Here is an 18549-nt window from a genome sequence, read left to right on the forward strand (position 1 = left end):
TTAACGGAATCAAATCTCCTTATAGCAGCGGTAAACCCTCTTGTAAGCGATGAGGTTATTATCATGCCCATATAAATGCGAATTAATCGCTGAAATGGGCAAATGATATACAAATTGCATGGTAGTCTAGCGATCTTCCTTGCTGTGAAAGCTTTATATACTATCTACCTCATATAAGCCGATTCTAGAGGTTTTCAGCTATACCCATTAAGGCTTTTCTCAACCATCCTTTTCCATCCTTTCTAGTCAAATCTCTTTGTTGGTTACCGTTCAAACCGGTCTACGGTGTATCACGGAAATAAAAAACATATCGTCAGCTCTTTCAATGGTGTAACATATCTACTATGAACCTCAGCTTCAGATAAACAGATAAATCATCAATAATATAAGAAATTATCTTAGAAGGGAAAGAGATCCTGACTTACAGCAGCTTCAACTTCATCTTTCTTTAAAACTTCAATTCCTCTTTGGATAATCATAATCGCGTATTTAGCTTTCGCGCTGAGTCCATCCGAATCGACAGTTGTGGTAGATACTGCTGGTTTTTTAGGCGGAGTTGGTCTCGCTTTTTTAGGTGATGGTGTTGATTTACCTAAAGATGATTTTCCTTCCTGTGGGGGTGTTTTAGGTGAATCAAATTCTTCTTCTTGTTCGGAATTATAGTATTCTTCCTCGATTTCTCGTTTGACTGGCATTTTTACTGAAAATAATTGATGTCAGCTGAGAATTATGGTAGTTATAAATTCACAAAGGATACGGTGAGCTCACTTGTGACTTGGATTGATAGTATTGAAGATAAATATAAAACCAAGATGCAAGAAACAATGGTCAAAGCTAGTAAAAAATACTCATTGAGCTTGTTGATGAACTGATGGGAAACGATTTACAGACATGAAGCACTAAGCATTTGGAAAGTGATGGGGAAGACGTCAACTGTCATAGTGATTAGTGATAACTTGCTTAGTGCTTCTGGAATGTCAACTAATACTGTATGAATATGAATAAATTAGGGTCCTTTCGTGCATTTCAATTCTTGGTGAGAACAAGTTACCATCAACCATCAGAATACATAATCAGGGAATGACGAAAATCCAATCATCTACTCAACTTCTTTCATGATATCGATTGTTCCTTCTGAAACGAATGATTACTTGTCTTTCTCGATCATCTTTCTTTTGCGTTCAATATACTTACAAAAAAAAAGGATCATTTCCAACTTCAACTTATCCTCTGAGACCATAGAAATCTATCTACCAATCAATCGAGAAATCACAACAAAGTAATCAATATGCCTAAAAGATCGAAAACACCTACTTCAGATGGAGAAGAAGAAGAAGCAAGAAGACCTTTTGGTGAATTTACACCTTCTCTCTCGATAACCCCTCCACCACCGTCTCAAATTAAAAAAGGCAGTATTTCACCTAAAACCAAGAAAAACAAAAAACTTGGAAACGGAAACGGAAATGGAGAAGAAGAATCTGAAGATACTCATTGTAAACCACCAACACCTAAAAAACCGAAAATGACAACCAAAGAATCACCTTCTCCTGGTAAAGGCGCAGGAGCATTTCCATTCGAAGCTAAAAAGGTTTTATTGGAAAAAGCTATGGAGCTAGCTTATAAGAGTTTACCTTATAGTGAGATATCTGAAGAAGTGAGTAATACACCTTCATACAAAGTATCCATCCTAAACAATTATTTGTGTTTAGCTTGATCAAAGTGATATATGGAGGCTGACGAGAATGAACGGGATATGGTATTTCCTCTTACTCTTTAATAGCTTGGGATTTCAGAATCTAGACTTAAAGACCAATTTAAACCTGGAAGATGCAATCTTAGAAAAGTAGTCCTGGAACTGTATTCTCCAGAAAAGTAGAATAAGGAAATAATATCAGTATGAGTTAGAGGATATGATGGAAGAATTATTGATGACCGGCATTTAGGCTACTTTACGGTTCTAAAAGGATTGCGACGCTGTTGTATGTATATATATTATGTATATCTTATGCACATCATGTGATCTAGTTCAAGGTATACATAAGTAGTCGCAAGCATTCTCAAAATTCTCATTTAGCTCTTTGATTGTAATGCATATTTCGCTTTTCCTTATATGGGCTGATGTCAACTCTAAGCATCAAACGATCAATTGAGAAGATTTGGGAAAAAATGAAGGAAAGAAGAAAAGGGACCTTTGGATTGATGAACATTGTGGATCGATCAACGCGTAATGTCCAGTCAACACATACACACACACACACCCACACATGAAAATTTGAATTCTTTGATGGTAACTGATACGGTACGTACAATTCATGAGGAAAGCCGAACTATCTGACCAAATAATGTTGTCTGTTGAAATTACACAATTCTCTTATGCAGGTCTAGTTATTTGTCATACCATTTGGACCCACCCAAATCGAGCTTTACATGTTTGAAACAAACCATATGATGAAACGCTCTTACACCAACGTACCCTCAGCTTCTTCATCACCGAGGCCAATCCGGCGTCCAAAACTAATCTCGACTACAGAATCGAGAGCTACATCGATATGTCCATCTACGTCTTCTTCATCTTCCTCATCTTCTTCGCAGCTCGATGATGATAACTTAGGTTTTGTTGAGGATCAAAATATAAGTCTCCAAAAAGCAAAAAAACGTAAACTATCCCAAACAATAAATCGGTTACCTTCATCTGATGATATAACATTAGTCGAAGAATCAGATGATAATCTTCCTCCTCCACCTAGAAAAAGAATAAAATCTATTTCACCTACAAAGACACCTTCCAATAAATATAAGATAACGAATAAAGTCAAATTAGGTTTATTGGAGGAAGCAATGGATCTGGCTTACGAGAGGTTGGATTTCAGCAGGTTATCTAAGAAGGTATGTTTGATGAATTTCAGCGCTTTGTCGTATCTCATTTGAGGAAGCTAAATACGAATTTGTAACGTAGTTCTCGATACCGAAAAACATGCTAAAAGATCAATTCAAATCTCTATCTACTGATCCTAACCAATTAATCAAAACAAATCTGCGTAAATCTGTATTAGATATTTTCAATTTGAATATAGAGGAAAATATGATTCCTGATGTTAGTCATTTAAGTGGTTTACCTTTGGCTATACTAAATAGGTTGAATATCCAGGAAGAAGAGGAAATCACTAATCAAGCTATCAACCCTCCCACAAACAATTTGGCCAGACCAATAAATGATGAGATAGATAAGAATCATCGCAAGAGGAAAAGACTATTGGCAAAGTAGCTTCATAGCCGATAACGCGAGATGATATAAGGCGCAATGGTGTAAGCAAGACATATCAACTACATTGAAAGTTGAGAGCAAAGACAAAGATAGGATGATACAGAGATACATTAGACACTATATTTACAAACTACATCAAGCTGAATGCATAATAGAAATCCTCGTTCCAGGCTAGGTGACCTTTCTTTTGCCACCCAGATTCTGTATGACGTACTGAATTAGCATTAGTACTAGTTCCGGTATTTACGGCATCTTCGAAAATACGGTGACTGACTATACTTGCACTACTCTAATATTTCGCACTTTTCCATAAAAAAGGAAGCAGCTGATGATACTCCATCTTATGGCTATATAATAATAGTACATGCAAGCTCATATAGATATACGATCATAGGCAAGTTGACCGATTGTTTGTGCTTTTTCATACTCAGGTCGACTCCTAGCATCAAACACATTAGAAGCTGAAAATATACCAAATCTCCATTATCGCATCGAAAAAGATAAAGTTCTCAACATGACAGAATACTTAAAATCCTACATTCCAGCTATCAAATCCATCATACCGCAAACATCACCTACACCATCCACATTACCTGAAATTGACTCAAAAGCACCTTCCCTACCTGGTTTAGATTTGGAGAAAGAAGGTAAACCGACACTAATAGCTTTTGTTAGACATTGTGGATGTCCTTTTGCAGAAAAAGAGATTAATCTGTTATCGGAAGAAACCCAGAAGAATGATCATCTGAGAGTCGTCATTGTACAGCATGCTGAGAGGAAACAGGTGGATAAATGGTTTGATGAGATAGGGTGAGTATGATTATGCTTCAGTGGATTAATGATCTTTTATCTACTTGTGAACCACTCAGATAGTCACATTCCTAAACGATATTCTGTGGTATAGCAGACTCAGTTGATAATGAAGCTGACATAACACTGTATTTCACACCTCTCAATTATAGCGGCTCAAAACTGTTCCCGGATTCTACTAGATTCACCTTGATACCAGACCCGACTCGTGAATTATACGCTAAATGGGGTATAGGACAATTAGGTTGGGGAGGTATGATAAATTCAGGAATAATGGATAACCTGAAAAAACTAAAGGAAAATGATGGAATAGATTTAAGACAAACTGGTACTGGATCATATAGATGGCAAAATTCAGGTGGATTTGCAGTTTCATCTGAAGGTACGATAAAATGGAGAAAAATTGCAAAAGATTCAAGTGATATTTGTGATTACTTTGAAGCTGCTAAAACAGTTATATAATGATTCTGTTGGTTAGGTTATTGATCTACTTGTATCACAGACTGGATAATTGGAATGTAATTGGTAAGAGATTTTCAAATGTCCATTTGGGTATATCATCTCGTATAGCTATCTAAATATCTGTATAGAAAAACAAGCATTAATGGTACAATACAATATCTACAAAACAACTCATCAATTCCCGCACTATTTATCATGGGCTCTGTTCATTATCTGCAACTATCAATCCTCGCCACATCTAAAGCTCAGTCGCTAACATCATCTATTAAGCGAAATGGGCATCAGAATCATCAGGAAGTGAACCTTCACTTGAAGTTTGAGAAGGTGTAGGTGCAGTTTCAGCACTAGATGATGAGGTCCAGGATCCAGCTTCTGAAGTACTTTCAGCAGATGAAGAATGAGTTTCAGATAAAGTTGAAATAACTGCAGAACCACTTTCAGTACCGGTTGGAGTTGGATTAGCAGTTAAACTACTTTCGAATGAATTGTAAATTGATGATGCACCTTCTTCGCAATCTGATGAAGTAGGTTGAGCTTCTTGGGAGGTTGTAGTTGGTACAGCTTCTCCTGAAGTTGTTGGTGCCGCCGCTTCGGATGCAGTTTCAGCTGGTGGGGGAGGAGGAGTGGCTTCCGAAGTCGTTCCGGCGGGTGGTGGTGTAGCCGCCTCAGAAGTACTTTCTGCTGGAGGAGGAGGATGGGCTTCGGTCGATGTGGGGGCAGGTGTTTCCTCTTCGCAATCTTCAGTCTCGGTTGGTGCAGGTGACTCAGTAGTAGTTGGAGCAGGTGTTTCATCTTCACATTCTTCGGTGGGAGTTTCAGCTGGAGGTGGTACAGCTGCCTCAGAGGTAGTCTGGGCTGGTGGTGGAGGAGCAGCTTCGGAAGTGGTCTCGGCGGGTGGCGGCATAGCAGCCTCTGAAGTAGTCTCCGCTGGTGTTTCGGCTGGAGGTGGTGGGGCAGCTTCGGAAGTGGTCTCAGCCGGAGGGGGTGGTGCTGCTTCTGAAGTAGGAGCAGTATAATCTGAAGTAGTGACGGTTTCTTGAATTGTATTGGTACTAGTTACAGGTGGAGTTTCTGGACTTGTAGTAGGAGCGGCAGCTTCTGAAGTGGTAGGTACAGCTTCTCCTGTTGTAGTTGGTGCAGGAGTTCCTGTAGTTGCAGGAGTAGATTCTTCACATTCGGTAGAAGTAGCTTCAGAAGACGAAGAGGAACTTTCTGGTGTATGTCTAGCAATTAACTTATCACCATTATTGATTGATCTTTTCTTCTTTGGCGTACAGACGGCACTACTAGAAGTTGGAGCAGCTGCTTCTGAGGTAGTGGGTACAGGAATAGTAGTAGCTGATTCTGTGATTGACTCAAGGACGGAAGATTCAGGTGTTTCTCTTGCTACAAGTGCATTACCTTGATGGTTATCCATAAGAGGTCGAGCAGAAATGAGTTGTAATCCGGCTAGCGGAAGAAGGAGAGTGAATAATGCTTGAATTGAGGTTGATTTCATCTTGATACATATATATGATCTGATTATCTGTAGAAATTTACCTGATAATGTAAACTGAAAGAAAAATCACACAAAAATAATACTGTAAAACAGTAAAGATAGAAAAAGTTGAAGAGCTGAACAGATAAATTTCAATTGAAGGTCGATTGCAAATTTGGTTAATTCACTGAATTAATCCAAATTGATGAATTCGATGGAGGAAGGAGAATCTCAGTAGTGACAGGTGAAGATGAGCCTATTTATATCTTGTTCAATATCATATTATCTCATAAATCCTGTATAAGCCTACCTATAACCCAAAATCACGTCTAGGTGGATAGATCGCATCGAGGAAGTGATTAGCAAAGGAGGTTCTCACTTAAGCATTTACCCCTTGATTGATCAAAATTGATCAATCTCCTGGTATATCATACCCTTTCATTCATGATTTCCAGTCTTTATTGCGCATGATGAAGAACGCCTCCTTTATATCGACCTTCAGTGATGGTGCATAGCTTCTTTTGTCTGAAAACTGCAGGAAAGCGATAATCGAACAGATTGATGATGGTCCTTTGAACAATGCGCCGCGCGTAGTACACTGGAAGTGGGAGGTTATTTTTGCATTTCGATGCCCTTTGTGTATGTGTGAGGAATTAGCTGAACGAGGCGATGCACTGCTAATGAAAAGAGGATATTACACTTATAATATAGGCATAGAGGTCAACCTGAGGTTCTACTTGATATGAAATCGCTTATCTGCCACCCACGGCTAGCAACTGGAGAAACGATATGTTACGTAAGTGCTGCCACGTGAGAATTAGCCATCATGACGAGTCGGGTAAGTCCTCTATAAACCTACGCCACCCATTAGACTACCATAAGCAATAACAATCATATTCTCTATAAACTTACTCTTCTTCTGCTCATCTAGTTTATAATTTATATAGCTTCAACTGCGCACGACCTCTCACCAAATCTAGGTATCGATGAGACTGCTTTACTCTCATATGCAGTGAGAGTACCTGTATAAGAAGACACTTCAACCGATCAACAAATCACTCTATCCCGCAGGCGGGGCTCATCTCTCACGACACTGATCCCCGGATTACCTCCGCTCTTACCGCTTACTGGTAATTCGTACGAACGCGGTTCTATCTCATCATACTGCTGGTCATTTCCCGTATCGATACAAATATAAAGATTCAATTACCTTAATCCAGTCTGTATAACATGTCCAATGGTATGCAGAACTCACAGGCCGGACCTTCAGCATTCACAGCTTATGCAAGTAGGTTTTTATCTGGTAAGATGGGAAATAAGGATGTAGAAGGAAGTCAGGTATGTTTGACACTTTTGCGGTGGATGAATCACTAGATGTAGCTTATTCTTATCATTTCGTACTTCTTATATAGATATTCAGAGCTCCTTCACCGCCTTCACCATCACATGATCCATTTGCACCTTCTCCATCAACAACAAGTTCACATTCTCATTTAGCAGGTGGTTCAAGATCACCTTCACCATCAAATTCACAACATCTACATCATACACCACCATTTCCTGGACCAGGTATCAAAGGTATACCAGATATCGATGAATCAGGATTAGGTAGTGGGATAGGTGTTGGATTATTGTTTGGCACTGACCAAAATCAAGATCAACAACATTCTTCATCTTCCACAAATAAAGGGAAAGGAAGAAAACCAGTAACCACGTCAGCGACAAAATCAAATATACCCAATCCTTATGCAGCTTCCTCATCTGAATCGTCAGATGAAGGTGAAGAAGAATTAGATTTAGATGAAGTAGCAGATGTCAGAAAATCGCTATTACATGTGGGAAACAACAAAGCCAATATCAGACAATCTTATCAGAATCAGCAGAAGAAACCAATATCTGAAAGAGCTAAAAAAGGCTGGTTAGCTCATCAAAGTGTATTCCCACCCTCATCGTCTTCTTCATCTGATAATGATGAAGAGGAAGGTAGTGAAGATGACAATGAAAGTGACAAAAGGACAGAAACCGATTCAGAAGAAGATGAAGAACCTAGAATGATAGGAAATAGAAGAAAGTCAAGATCTAGATCAAGAGGAAATGAAGATAAAGATGAAGATCAAGGTTATTTATTATCACCATCAGAATTGTATAATGTACAAGCTGGATTACAGGGTACCTATAATGATCAACCCTCAAACCTTGAAGAACCACTTTTGGGACCTGATGAATTGGATCAAAATGGTTATCGAAGATCCGGTAGAGTACCGGTAAAACTACAGGTATATCATGGTAGATTCGGTCATTGGGAAAGAGAAGGATTGAGGAAATATAAAGGTTAGCTAAATTCCTCGCGTTTAAATCTATTCACGGTGTAGCTGACTCACACTTACAATCAGATTCTGGGTATCTCGCTTTATGGCTTAGTAGCTTGATAGGAATAATAATAGGCTTAGGTTTTGTATGGGGTTCGACAAATGTGAGTGATTATCCGGCGTATTTCTATCGACATCGCTTATACTTATATGCATTCTAGCCACCGCCAACAGCACCAGGTACACCTACTAAATCAGCACCTTCAATCATTCCTCTTCTTCCATTACTCCTTATACTTCTGATACCTACTTTGATACTTCCCCCAGCTTTTCTTTTAGTATTGCGCAAAACAGTCAGACCAGTATTACTTGCAACTGCTATTAGTATACCTTTTTCGCTTTTCCTGTGTGGATGGTGGGCATTAGGCGAGAGTTTCAATTCAAGCGGTCTTTCTGGGATTGAGCAAGGTGAAAGATGGTGGGGAACTACTGGACTGAGACTAGGCGCTGTATTCCTTTGGATTTTAGCAGTATGGTTCGGTAGATTGGTGTGGAAAAGGAGAAAGCGATTGGATAGAACTGCATCGGTAGTTGAGGTAAGCCAGCAATTTTAATAAAAAAGTGCGACCCTGCTGATTTTACTCTTGATTCAGCTTTCCACCAATCTGCTTCTTACCCATCCTCCGCTACTACTTCTCACACCATTATTACTTGGGGTATTTGCTATCACATCAATCCCTTTCCTCACTCTACTCGTTAGACTTGGCACGATCGGGTATTGGAGGCATCCGTAAGTTAAATGTATGTATCGATGACATAAATAATTCTGACTTAGCTGTTCTTTAGTCGAGAGAATACTTGGGTTTTCCATATTAGACCTTATGCTGGGTGGCTCATCTTTCTTGTTACCCTTGTATGGGTTTGGACATGGGGAGTCATCCGAGGCGTTGGTAGAGTCGCCGTAGCTGGAGTTGTAGGAGAATGGTTCTTTCACCGGTAAATTGGATCAGATTTCCCGATAAAGTCATTGCTGACTCCTGATATAGTGATGAGCAATCACGTCCACCTGCTCTCGATATAACAACAGCTGCAGTTCACCGAGCAACCGGTACCTCTTTAGGTTCAATATGCTTAGGTGCTGGTATCATAGCTGTCGTCAGAACTGTAGGAAGAGGAGCAGCGGAACTCAAACGTGTGACCAACCCTAAATCCAAAATACTCCCTACTCCACTACTCTTTTTAGCCAACTTGACACCATTGTTCGCTATCGTTGCAGGTGTTTTAGACCAGCTCAATGGTTACGCATTGGTATACGTCGGCATTACTGGAGAAGCTTTCTGGCCAAGTGCAAGAAGAGCTGTAGGCTTGGCAGGAAGAAGGAAAGGGGGTCGTTTACTTGACTGTGAGCTTTTCTCGGATCTCCTTCGTTCATAGAAAACAGCTGATATAATACGATGCTTCACAGATACCCTCATTAAGCTACTTCTTACTCTCAGTTCAACAGCTATGGGGCTTTTCACCGGTACAGCTGGGTACCTATATATGACACACTCCTTATCGAATCCTGGATACGCACCTCTTGCTGGATTATTATGCGGTGGATTACCCTTCTTAGCTGTAAGAGCTGGTGCTGCCGTTTTAGGTGATGCGTATGTTTTGAATTTCCAGCTTGTGTAGCTTACTATATCAGCACTGAGGCTAATTTTGCGTTTTTAGTGCCGATGCCTTGTTCATATGTTATCAGATAGACAGGGAATTAAGCGGCGACCATTGCGAAGAGGCTAAAGAAGCTGTGAGTGAATATGCTTGAATCTTGTAATGCGCTGAGACTGACGATATAATGGTTTGCTATTTTAGTTCGCTGGTGAATTACCTAGAGGTGAAGCAGCTGTCTAAGATCATGCCTAACACAGACGAAGATAGAAAATTTTGATTTTAGCGATATGATTCTGTGAATATAACAATCTATCGCACAATGACCTGCACATACCGACTCGAGTGTAATTGTAAAATTTGCCTAAATAGAATTTCTCCGTTGAAGGTTATTTGTATAATCGCCATTGTAACTGAATTGTATATCCAGAATTTTGGTTTATTCCCTTCTCAGTTGTATTCGTTCAGTTTTTCATGCATGTTACCGATATATTATACTGTATACCAATTTTATCGATCAACTCGAGTATATTAAGCATGAATTATGGGGTAGATAATAGAGGAAACTTGAAACTGGTGCCTGAACTTGATCAATGACGAAAGCATCCGTTCGTCGCAATAAGCAAAAGGTGAAACTCGACAACAATAACTTAGCTTTTGTTCGCTATGATCTCATCTCCTACATTTCAAAATACATACCATATACTACGATCCTGTGGCCGTTCTTCAGCTTAACTGAAGGGTTCTATCAGAGGAAGTCGCGGTAGAAGAAGAACACTCAGTGGAGGATGTTAGATCGATACAGGAAACGCATACAACTGATAGAATGGAAGACTTGACATACGGTACCTGTCAATTGCAATCTTATCGTCTGGTTCTTCATTCGGTAATTAGCAACAAACAATAAGAAATTAAAATGTAGAACGTTAATCAACATTTTTTGATGTTTGGCTCATCTGTGTCCGAGCTTCACAGGATCCCTAGAATCCGGATTTTCAAACATGGAACCTTGTACCTACTCATCCCATCTGTCCACTATTTTGGTCCTCCATTGTCAGAAATTTTCATCTACCCATGGACGCTGCTCCTAGAGATCGCAGAACGAGTCATCGTCACAGTAACTTAGCCTTCAGAATACCTTACTGTCTTCAATAACATCGATTATTGCACAAAAAAAGTCGATAATTGCACTGTGCTACAGAATTTCTAAAAAATAATGGGTCCAAGCAATTCACAAACAAAATATAACCTCACTAGATTCAGCCTTGATCCTCAGTTTTCATTATTAGTAAATAACGCTTGAACCTCAAGTTTTAGAATCAATACCAGCAGGCTAACGCATATTATTATCTACGGATACGTTTTTACATCGTCAATTCTGCTTGTTTCTCAAGGTGTGTAGAAAAGGTGAACACGAAAGTGTGAAGAGGGAATAAGCGGACAGAAAAACGAATACAGACTTCACTGGATGAAGGGGGATTGGATCAAGACCAGTCAACACCAGAAATTCATCATTGCCATCCTAAATGTCGTTATCAGACCAGAGATCAGCACAAAGGTTGATCAATGAATTGATGGAAGATCTATCACCTCGATCACCTACAGCAAGTTTTCATTCTCAACCATCTACACCACCTATACCAGCATCTAGACAACATCCTCATCATCATCAAAATGTCGATAGAGTCAGAAGGTCCGTGGTAGGCTGTGGACATAGAAGAACACATAGTTCACCTAACCCAGTACCACCGAATATTCCATCTCAGAATCCAGATTCAGCGATCGACCATATAACAGAGAGAAATAGAACTTTATCAGGTGGGGTTATTGGTAGTAACTTCAATAATGAGGGATCAGGAGGGAGATCAGAAAGACAAGGATTTTCAGATACATTGATGGCTAATGGAAATTTAGAGTCTTCAAGAAGTGGTAGATTAGTTCAAGATGGGATTTCATCAGCACCAATTTCACCTGCCTTGACAACTACTTCTCTACCACCTATTCAACTTCCTTTTATAGTAGCTAGAAGATCAAATAAATCACCTGAACCACAAACCGAAAAGCATTCATCCACAGCTCCCAAGATACCGCTAAAGTCGTCTGTATCAAAGCTCTTCCCTGTTGTGCCTACAGTCCCTACTATAAAGTCAACAACTCAGAAAACTGGGTCATATCCTGACTCACTCTCTAAATTACCTTCTACTACTCCGCTTCAACGCCATACTGCCAGAGATACTAGTAATTTATCTTTATTACCTCCTCCTTCGTCTCCTTTACCTGGACTCCCAATCCCAAACTCACCACCACGTACACCTTCTGGAGGTTCATCCATCAGGGATGTATCACCAGATGATACACAACGTTTCGCACATATAGTAGCTATGATGGAAAATGGTGATTCACCATCAAAAAGAAGATCTCATCATTCCATAGGCGATCAAGAAGTTCTTCAAACTCCTTCAAAACAGAAAGATAAAGGTAAAGGTAAGGCTAAAGAGGATATCAACGGACAACCTTTATCAGAAGGTAGGAAACAGACTCCAAGAAGAGGATTCATAGGTCCAGGAGGCATAATACGTGAGTGTTATATAATTTTTCACTTCCAAATCTGTTGCGCGTTTTCCCTATTGTGCTGTAAATGTCTGATCGACTCGTTGGTTGGAATCTTTTAGCCCGAATAGCATCAAATTCATCATTAGCTAGATTGAAGATTTCCCAAAATTCCTTACCAAACCAATTGAACGAATCGAAACCAGTCATAGTAAACATACCACCTTCACCACCTGATGAAGCCAAACAATCATCTAACTTCCTTAAAACCATTTCGCCTTTACCACCAAACTCAACTTCATACTTAAGACCTGCGCCTGCAACACCTTTAACACCATTTTGGTCAAAACCAAGATTCGCCGTTTCAACGCCAAATCATAATACCAATCATTCACCTTCGCCTGCTCCATCATCAATCACTAGACAAGGCACACCTACACCTATATATGCACCTAGAAGTGATGCAGATGAACTACCTCCAGGTCTAGGTAGTGAATTAGTTGAGATTCCAAGATTCAAAAAGAAAGAATTGAATTTAGGTATCGTCAGAACAAGAGGTTGGAGTCAAAGAATCGCTTGGTTGAGTCTGGTATTTATGTGGTTATTGAATAGTCTTCTCAGTGTGGTAAGCACACCTTCTTGACAATGTACGTAGGCCTCATTCGAAGCTGACTTAAAGGACATGGAAGTTCTTCGACGTGAATGTCATGTATACACTGGTTCAGTGAGCCGACTTTGTTTAACACGCTTTGACATGAAGGCACAAAGCTGATTTGGGATGTTACAGATGCACAATACATCCTTCATTTAACACAAATAGTGCAAAGAGTTGGCAATTTGCTACCGCTGCATACGCTGTTCTTTGGGCTATATCGACATTAGCCATATGGTTAGGCTGGGAATTGGGATATGAATATTGGAGAAGATGGAGATTACGTGAGTCTGCTGGTAGTGTTGTGAACAGACAAACTAGCTAATCATGGATTTGGATGTAGCTCGACCAGCTGTAGAACCTATCTATCTCTCTTTACCAGCTTCTTTACATCTATCCATATTCTCGTTCAACCACTTTACATTCTTATTACACATTCGAACATCACCTCTAAATACACCTTATTCACGCGATATCATACCTGAGACTTGTCATGCTTTAATACAGCTTATACCCGGTTTGCTACCGCTGCTACCTCGAGCAGCCATCGCAGTGGTGGTACTTATCAGTTTCTGGGCTCGAGAAGCCGATGTTCAGGCACCTTACGGTGGAGCGGTAGACGAAACCTCTCTAAGGGACACCAATTTTTTCAAGTCTGACTCGCCTGGAGAATTAACGAGTTACGCCAAGGGAGTTTTAGCTACATTCACTGCATATATAGCATTTAGGTTATTGATTGTCATAGGTTCAGGTATTGGATTATGGATGTTCTCTGGTAGACCATTAGGAGGTTTAATTGGACATCGATTTTCAAGGAAGAAGAAGGTCACAACCACACCTACTACACCACGTAAACCGAAATCATCAATTCAGCATAGAGATCCATCCAGTACGACTTCACCCCAAAAATCATGGGTTGATCAGGAAAATGAATTTCAATGGGCTTGGAGAGAGCGTACAAGATCAAGAATACAAGATGCTTTTGAACTTTGTATCATACGGAAAAATGAAAATGGCAGTAGTACAGCAAGACTAAATTCTTTCTTATATCAGAATGAAATACCTTGGGGTAGAATAAATGATTCTGGAAGAAGGTCGAACAAATCGCAAAATAGATTAGACGAATCTGATATAGAATTGAATATTAGAGAATTGAATACCGGTGATGCTAGATATAACGATCCAGGGAAAATGAAGAAGTCTATATCCACTGGTAATTTCATCAACACATTCGTTGAAGGAAAAGATTTACCTTCATCAATTACTACACCTGAGAAAGAACATGAACATGTCTTATCGAAAACACCTGAACCTGGAAGACCTGAATCAACTTTAGATCCTACGGGTACTAGACTACATACATCACCGTCAAGAGCTAATACAGCAACTTCAAGTTCAGCAACTGATTTGTTTTATACACCATATGAAGGAAATACACCAAAAACCGATAAAAACCAATCTGTAGCTAGTAATATCAATAATATATATAAAATGCCTTCACAACCTCAGATATTTCCGCGTCATCCTGCGAGAGGTATTCCACCACCTCCGAGCTCCTTCAAGCCATCTACATCGATAGATGAATTTGGTATGAAACAGGTTTCCACCCGGAAGATCAATGAAACAGAGGCTCCTCTTAGAAAATCAGGAGATTCAGGAGATTCTGGACACGGTGATAACGAATCAACAGGATTATTGACGAATTCAACTTCTAGATCTGACTCTGTAATGGCAGATTCAAGTTCACCTGGAAATTCAATCAGGAATAGAAGTAGAAGTGCAGCAAATAGATCAAGTATAAATGATGGATCACAATCACATCATTCGAATTCTCAATCAGGAAGTGGTGCTAGTTCAAGATCCTCTTCATTGAACAAAAGTCAAAGATCAAGATCCAATACGACGTCTATCTTACCATCTAAAGAATCATTAAGAAGAGTCAGATCAAGTAGTGTAACGTTCCTAAGAGATACTGTAACTAATGCTGCTAATGCCGCAATGAATGGCTCAGCGGGTCAACTTGTGAGAAGAGCTAGAAGTGGGACGATATTGAGTACAGATACAAGCAAATATTCCAAGATGGATGCCAATGACGGTGAAAATGGAGATGAAGCTCAATACGAGAATGAAAAAGGACAAGATGATGATTTTGATATCATACATCATGGTGAGTAGAGCTTTTCTTGATTTCTTTTAATGCGCAGAAAGCCATAGACCTCATTACTGATTTCATCGAACACATCCAGGTAAAACACCTCCAAGATCAAGGAGAGGTACAGGCTTAGGTTTAGGTTTACCTTTTGCCATAGAAGAAAGAACAATTGTATAGATACCTTGAAAACAAAATCACGCCTAAAACCCAACGAAATATAATGACATCCTTGAAACAAATAACGATCAACTGTGTATAATTCAACTACGACCTGTATATAAAAGAAGACGAAGCCAATGACTACGTAAATTAATGAATGTTTACACCACGTGTAGATGAACAGAACTCCAAAGACAAAAGAACGAAGACATGCATATGATATGGATTCAATACAAAATAATAGTATAAAACCCCTTAAAAACGACACTTCCGAAATTCTCAAGCCACTCCGAGGTATGACGAGATAGTGGATATAACCATACAATAATAACAATAATGACAATAATGATACAAGACAAGTCCGAAGCAAATAACTATAGTAAATACTGTGTATAAATAAAATATGATGACTGGGGATAACGCTGTTTAAACGAGCATGCAAGGGAAACTTTTGGCAGTCAAAAGAAATGCTTATAATGGAACGAAAATGACTTGATATTATAAATATGATAGAAATAAAAGTGATTATGGCTATGCATATTCTGAATATCAACAACAGGATTCTAATTTCCTATGAATGGAATTTTCTATACAACTCATTACTCTACAATTATATTAATCTATATACAACTATTTTATTTTCTTATATCTATGTTCTTGTTTGGTTCGTTATGGAGTCATTAATCTATTGAGATGTTTTTGAAAGCGATTTCGCTAAGGAATGGGTGTTTAATCTGATTCTTTGATGGTGAATAATCTTCTTGACCTGGATAAAGAGCTAGGCGGTGATTGAATTGATAATCTAGATTGATTATATTGATTATGATTTGGTTGTATAATGTTAAATCCGATACTTTTGATTGTATTTTCATTTGATCTTGGAGAAGTTTGATTCAGATCTTGTTGTTTTTTAGCTTGAATCTTTTTCTGTTTTTCCCTTTCTAACACTGGTGAAAGTGTAAATGTGGATAAGTTATTTACGTTTTTGATATTTAATCCTTTTAAAGCAGATGCTGATGTAGTATTCATCGATAAAGAAGATGATAACGAAGAAGAGGAAGAAGCTAAGGAAGTTGAAGTAGTAGATCTTAAGAAACCTCCATTATTGTCGGTATCTATCAAACTGCCACAACCATTTAAAATATCATTCAAATCAGATGATTTTTCTGTAAAATGTATTGTATCAGATTCATTATCTGAATATGAGTTATTATATGTTGAATCTTGACTTTCTCTTCTTGATTCTGTATTTCTAGCATAAACTGCTGAGGTTATAGAATATGAATTAGGTAAAAAAGATGATGATGAATTCAATGAATTTGATAATGAGTTGTGATTGGAGAGGGTATTGGATTGAGGCGAGTTTTCCCAGCTGCATGGCTGATTGTCTTCTGCAATTTGAGCTTGACGAATTTGTTCGTGTTCTTTGTGGTGTTGATTGAAGTAGTCTCCCTCTGATTGTTCATATATTGGTGAGTGTATGAAACGTGTCGTTTGAGTTTGCTTTGATGATGATGCTGTAGAAGGACCAGAAGAAATCTTATTTAATCTATATGAAGAAGATGAACCGACTGATACGAAGGAGGTATGACATAATGAAGGATCTATACATTCCACATCACAATGACAGGTAGATGAGAAGGATGTCGAGAAATCCAGAGGTTTCATCGATGAAGTTGGTGAATAAGGGAAAATAGGTGTATTCAACAATGAATGTGCTGGTGAAGGTGATATTGATGGTGTATTGGATGATGAAAGATTTTCGTCCAATTCAAATGGTACTTCTAGATCTGTTGCAATCAAGCGATGCTATTAGTCCTTTGCTCTATTCAAGTCATTCCAATGAGGACGCACTTACCATCTTCAAATTGATACTTTGACACTGAATCTAAGTGTTCTTGAGCTTGAACTAATTTTTTTGTATTTGATAAAGTATTCAATCTGAGTTGATGTATATTTCTATTCTTTTTACCTTGTTGATTGGTTGTTGAGTTGGTAGTCGATCTCCAATTAGGATTTATAGCACTTCTTAATTCTGATGGTCCGACTGTACATTTTATTTGTGGTACTGAACTTTCAGATAATGATCTTTCAGGTATATAAGGTCTTTTTGATTGTTCTGCTTGTTGAGTACTTCCTGATTCAACTGAAAAATGTGATCATAATCAGAAAAAGTCGATATAAAAAAGACTAACAATGCAAGCCTATCAATACTCACCTTTTTTACCTGTACCGAAACTAAGAGAAGAATGAGCTCGTCTAAGTAAAAGTAATCCTGCCATTTTGACGTTTTAAGAATGCTTCGGGTGATGGTGATATTGAGCTTATCAAGTTGTTGGTGTTGAGAGGCTGTTAGAGGTGCTGATGTATACTTAAGTATACAATATATATTAGTTGATCATATATAGTTGAGGCTGTTGAAGTTGATGAAGGCTGTCGATGTAAATGGTTGAAAGAAATCGGTCAAATACTAAGACATGAAGTTGAAGTTACAAGAACAAAAAGAAAATCGAAATAAGATGAAACGTTTTTATGTTTCTTAGCTTGTATTGATGATGAATGTGAATCAACCAGTGGTCTACTAAATTCCTTGCTTTTACTAAAGGATCCAACAATTTTACCTCCTTGACAATAGATTAAACGGGAGTGAAATCCTTCGTGCTAATAGAACAGGATCCTATTCTGTTTCTTGTCTCGGTTCGGACTAAATGGAAACCTGTTTTTCTCTTCCTATCCTGTGAACACCTTATGAAAAGGGTTTTCATAGATTACTTAATTTAGGTAAAGATCGACTCCCAATAAGCATATACCATCGCCTTTCCTTCTGTTCCAAAAAACGCACTCTATGAGGGCTTATACCAGTACAATTGTTGCTCCAAAAACAGTGTGTCGGTTGAAGTTTTGACTTTACGTTACCTACTCTAGACAATTCACAAACTATAGATAAGGGATCCTCATTTTTTATGATGTCTTTTCTTCGGTAGTTTAGTTACGTTAAGATTAATCCTTAAAGTGTTAATCTACAACATCAGTTGGGTTGAAAATTGTCGTACGTAGATC

The 18549-nt window shown here is 38.6% G+C and overlaps 8 protein-coding genes across 8 annotated transcripts; 5 read left to right on the forward strand and 3 right to left on the reverse strand.

Moving 5' to 3' along the window:
• Window positions 1–184: 184 nt before the first annotated feature.
• On the reverse strand, window positions 185–695 carry L201_000676 (uncharacterized protein; the record flags this gene model as incomplete). Its single annotated transcript, XM_066216475.1, has 2 exons — window positions 185–280; window positions 426–695. The coding sequence occupies 2 exons, from the start codon at window positions 693–695 to the stop codon at window positions 185–187; spliced, it is 366 nt and encodes a 121-aa protein (XP_066072572.1).
• A 593-nt stretch (window positions 696–1288) lies between these two features.
• L201_000677 (uncharacterized protein) lies at window positions 1289–1876 on the forward strand (the record flags this gene model as incomplete). The annotated part of the gene is made up of 2 exons (XM_066216476.1): window positions 1289–1654; window positions 1781–1876. 2 exons carry the CDS (start codon window positions 1289–1291, stop codon window positions 1874–1876), a joined length of 462 nt encoding a protein of 153 aa, XP_066072573.1.
• Window positions 1877–2448: 572 nt separating this feature from the next.
• Window positions 2449–3265, forward strand: L201_000678 (uncharacterized protein; the record flags this gene model as incomplete). The annotated part of the gene is made up of 2 exons (XM_066216477.1): window positions 2449–2886; window positions 2957–3265. 2 exons carry the CDS (start codon window positions 2449–2451, stop codon window positions 3263–3265), a joined length of 747 nt encoding a protein of 248 aa, XP_066072574.1.
• Window positions 3266–3779: 514 nt separating this feature from the next.
• Window positions 3780–4537, forward strand: L201_000679 (uncharacterized protein; the record flags this gene model as incomplete). The annotated part of the gene is made up of 2 exons (XM_066216478.1): window positions 3780–4075; window positions 4228–4537. The coding sequence occupies 2 exons, from the start codon at window positions 3780–3782 to the stop codon at window positions 4535–4537; spliced, it is 606 nt and encodes a 201-aa protein (XP_066072575.1).
• A 265-nt stretch (window positions 4538–4802) lies between these two features.
• Window positions 4803–6035, reverse strand: L201_000680 (uncharacterized protein; the record flags this gene model as incomplete). The annotated part of the gene is made up of 1 exon (XM_066216479.1): window positions 4803–6035. The coding sequence occupies one exon, from the start codon at window positions 6033–6035 to the stop codon at window positions 4803–4805; it is 1233 nt and encodes a 410-aa protein (XP_066072576.1).
• Window positions 6036–7244: 1209 nt separating this feature from the next.
• On the forward strand, window positions 7245–10219 carry L201_000681 (uncharacterized protein; the record flags this gene model as incomplete). Its single annotated transcript, XM_066216480.1, has 10 exons — window positions 7245–7352; window positions 7427–8345; window positions 8408–8487; window positions 8545–8919; window positions 8977–9113; window positions 9170–9319; window positions 9370–9725; window positions 9789–9972; window positions 10040–10115; window positions 10181–10219. The coding sequence occupies 10 exons, from the start codon at window positions 7245–7247 to the stop codon at window positions 10217–10219; spliced, it is 2424 nt and encodes an 807-aa protein (XP_066072577.1).
• A 1283-nt stretch (window positions 10220–11502) lies between these two features.
• L201_000682 (uncharacterized protein) lies at window positions 11503–15507 on the forward strand (the record flags this gene model as incomplete). Its single annotated transcript, XM_066216481.1, has 6 exons — window positions 11503–12553; window positions 12649–13151; window positions 13216–13250; window positions 13314–13462; window positions 13522–15345; window positions 15425–15507. The coding sequence occupies 6 exons, from the start codon at window positions 11503–11505 to the stop codon at window positions 15505–15507; spliced, it is 3645 nt and encodes a 1214-aa protein (XP_066072578.1).
• A 711-nt stretch (window positions 15508–16218) lies between these two features.
• On the reverse strand, window positions 16219–17771 carry L201_000683 (uncharacterized protein; the record flags this gene model as incomplete). The annotated part of the gene is made up of 3 exons (XM_066216482.1): window positions 16219–17279; window positions 17348–17635; window positions 17708–17771. 3 exons carry the CDS (start codon window positions 17769–17771, stop codon window positions 16219–16221), a joined length of 1413 nt encoding a protein of 470 aa, XP_066072579.1.
• Between the last annotated feature and the right edge of the window lie 778 nt (window positions 17772–18549).

The sequence above is a fragment of the Kwoniella dendrophila genome, chromosome 1, assembly GCF_036810415.1.
Source record: "Kwoniella dendrophila CBS 6074 chromosome 1, complete sequence".
In the NCBI taxonomy this organism is placed as follows: Eukaryota; Fungi; Basidiomycota; class Tremellomycetes; order Tremellales; family Cryptococcaceae; genus Kwoniella; species Kwoniella dendrophila.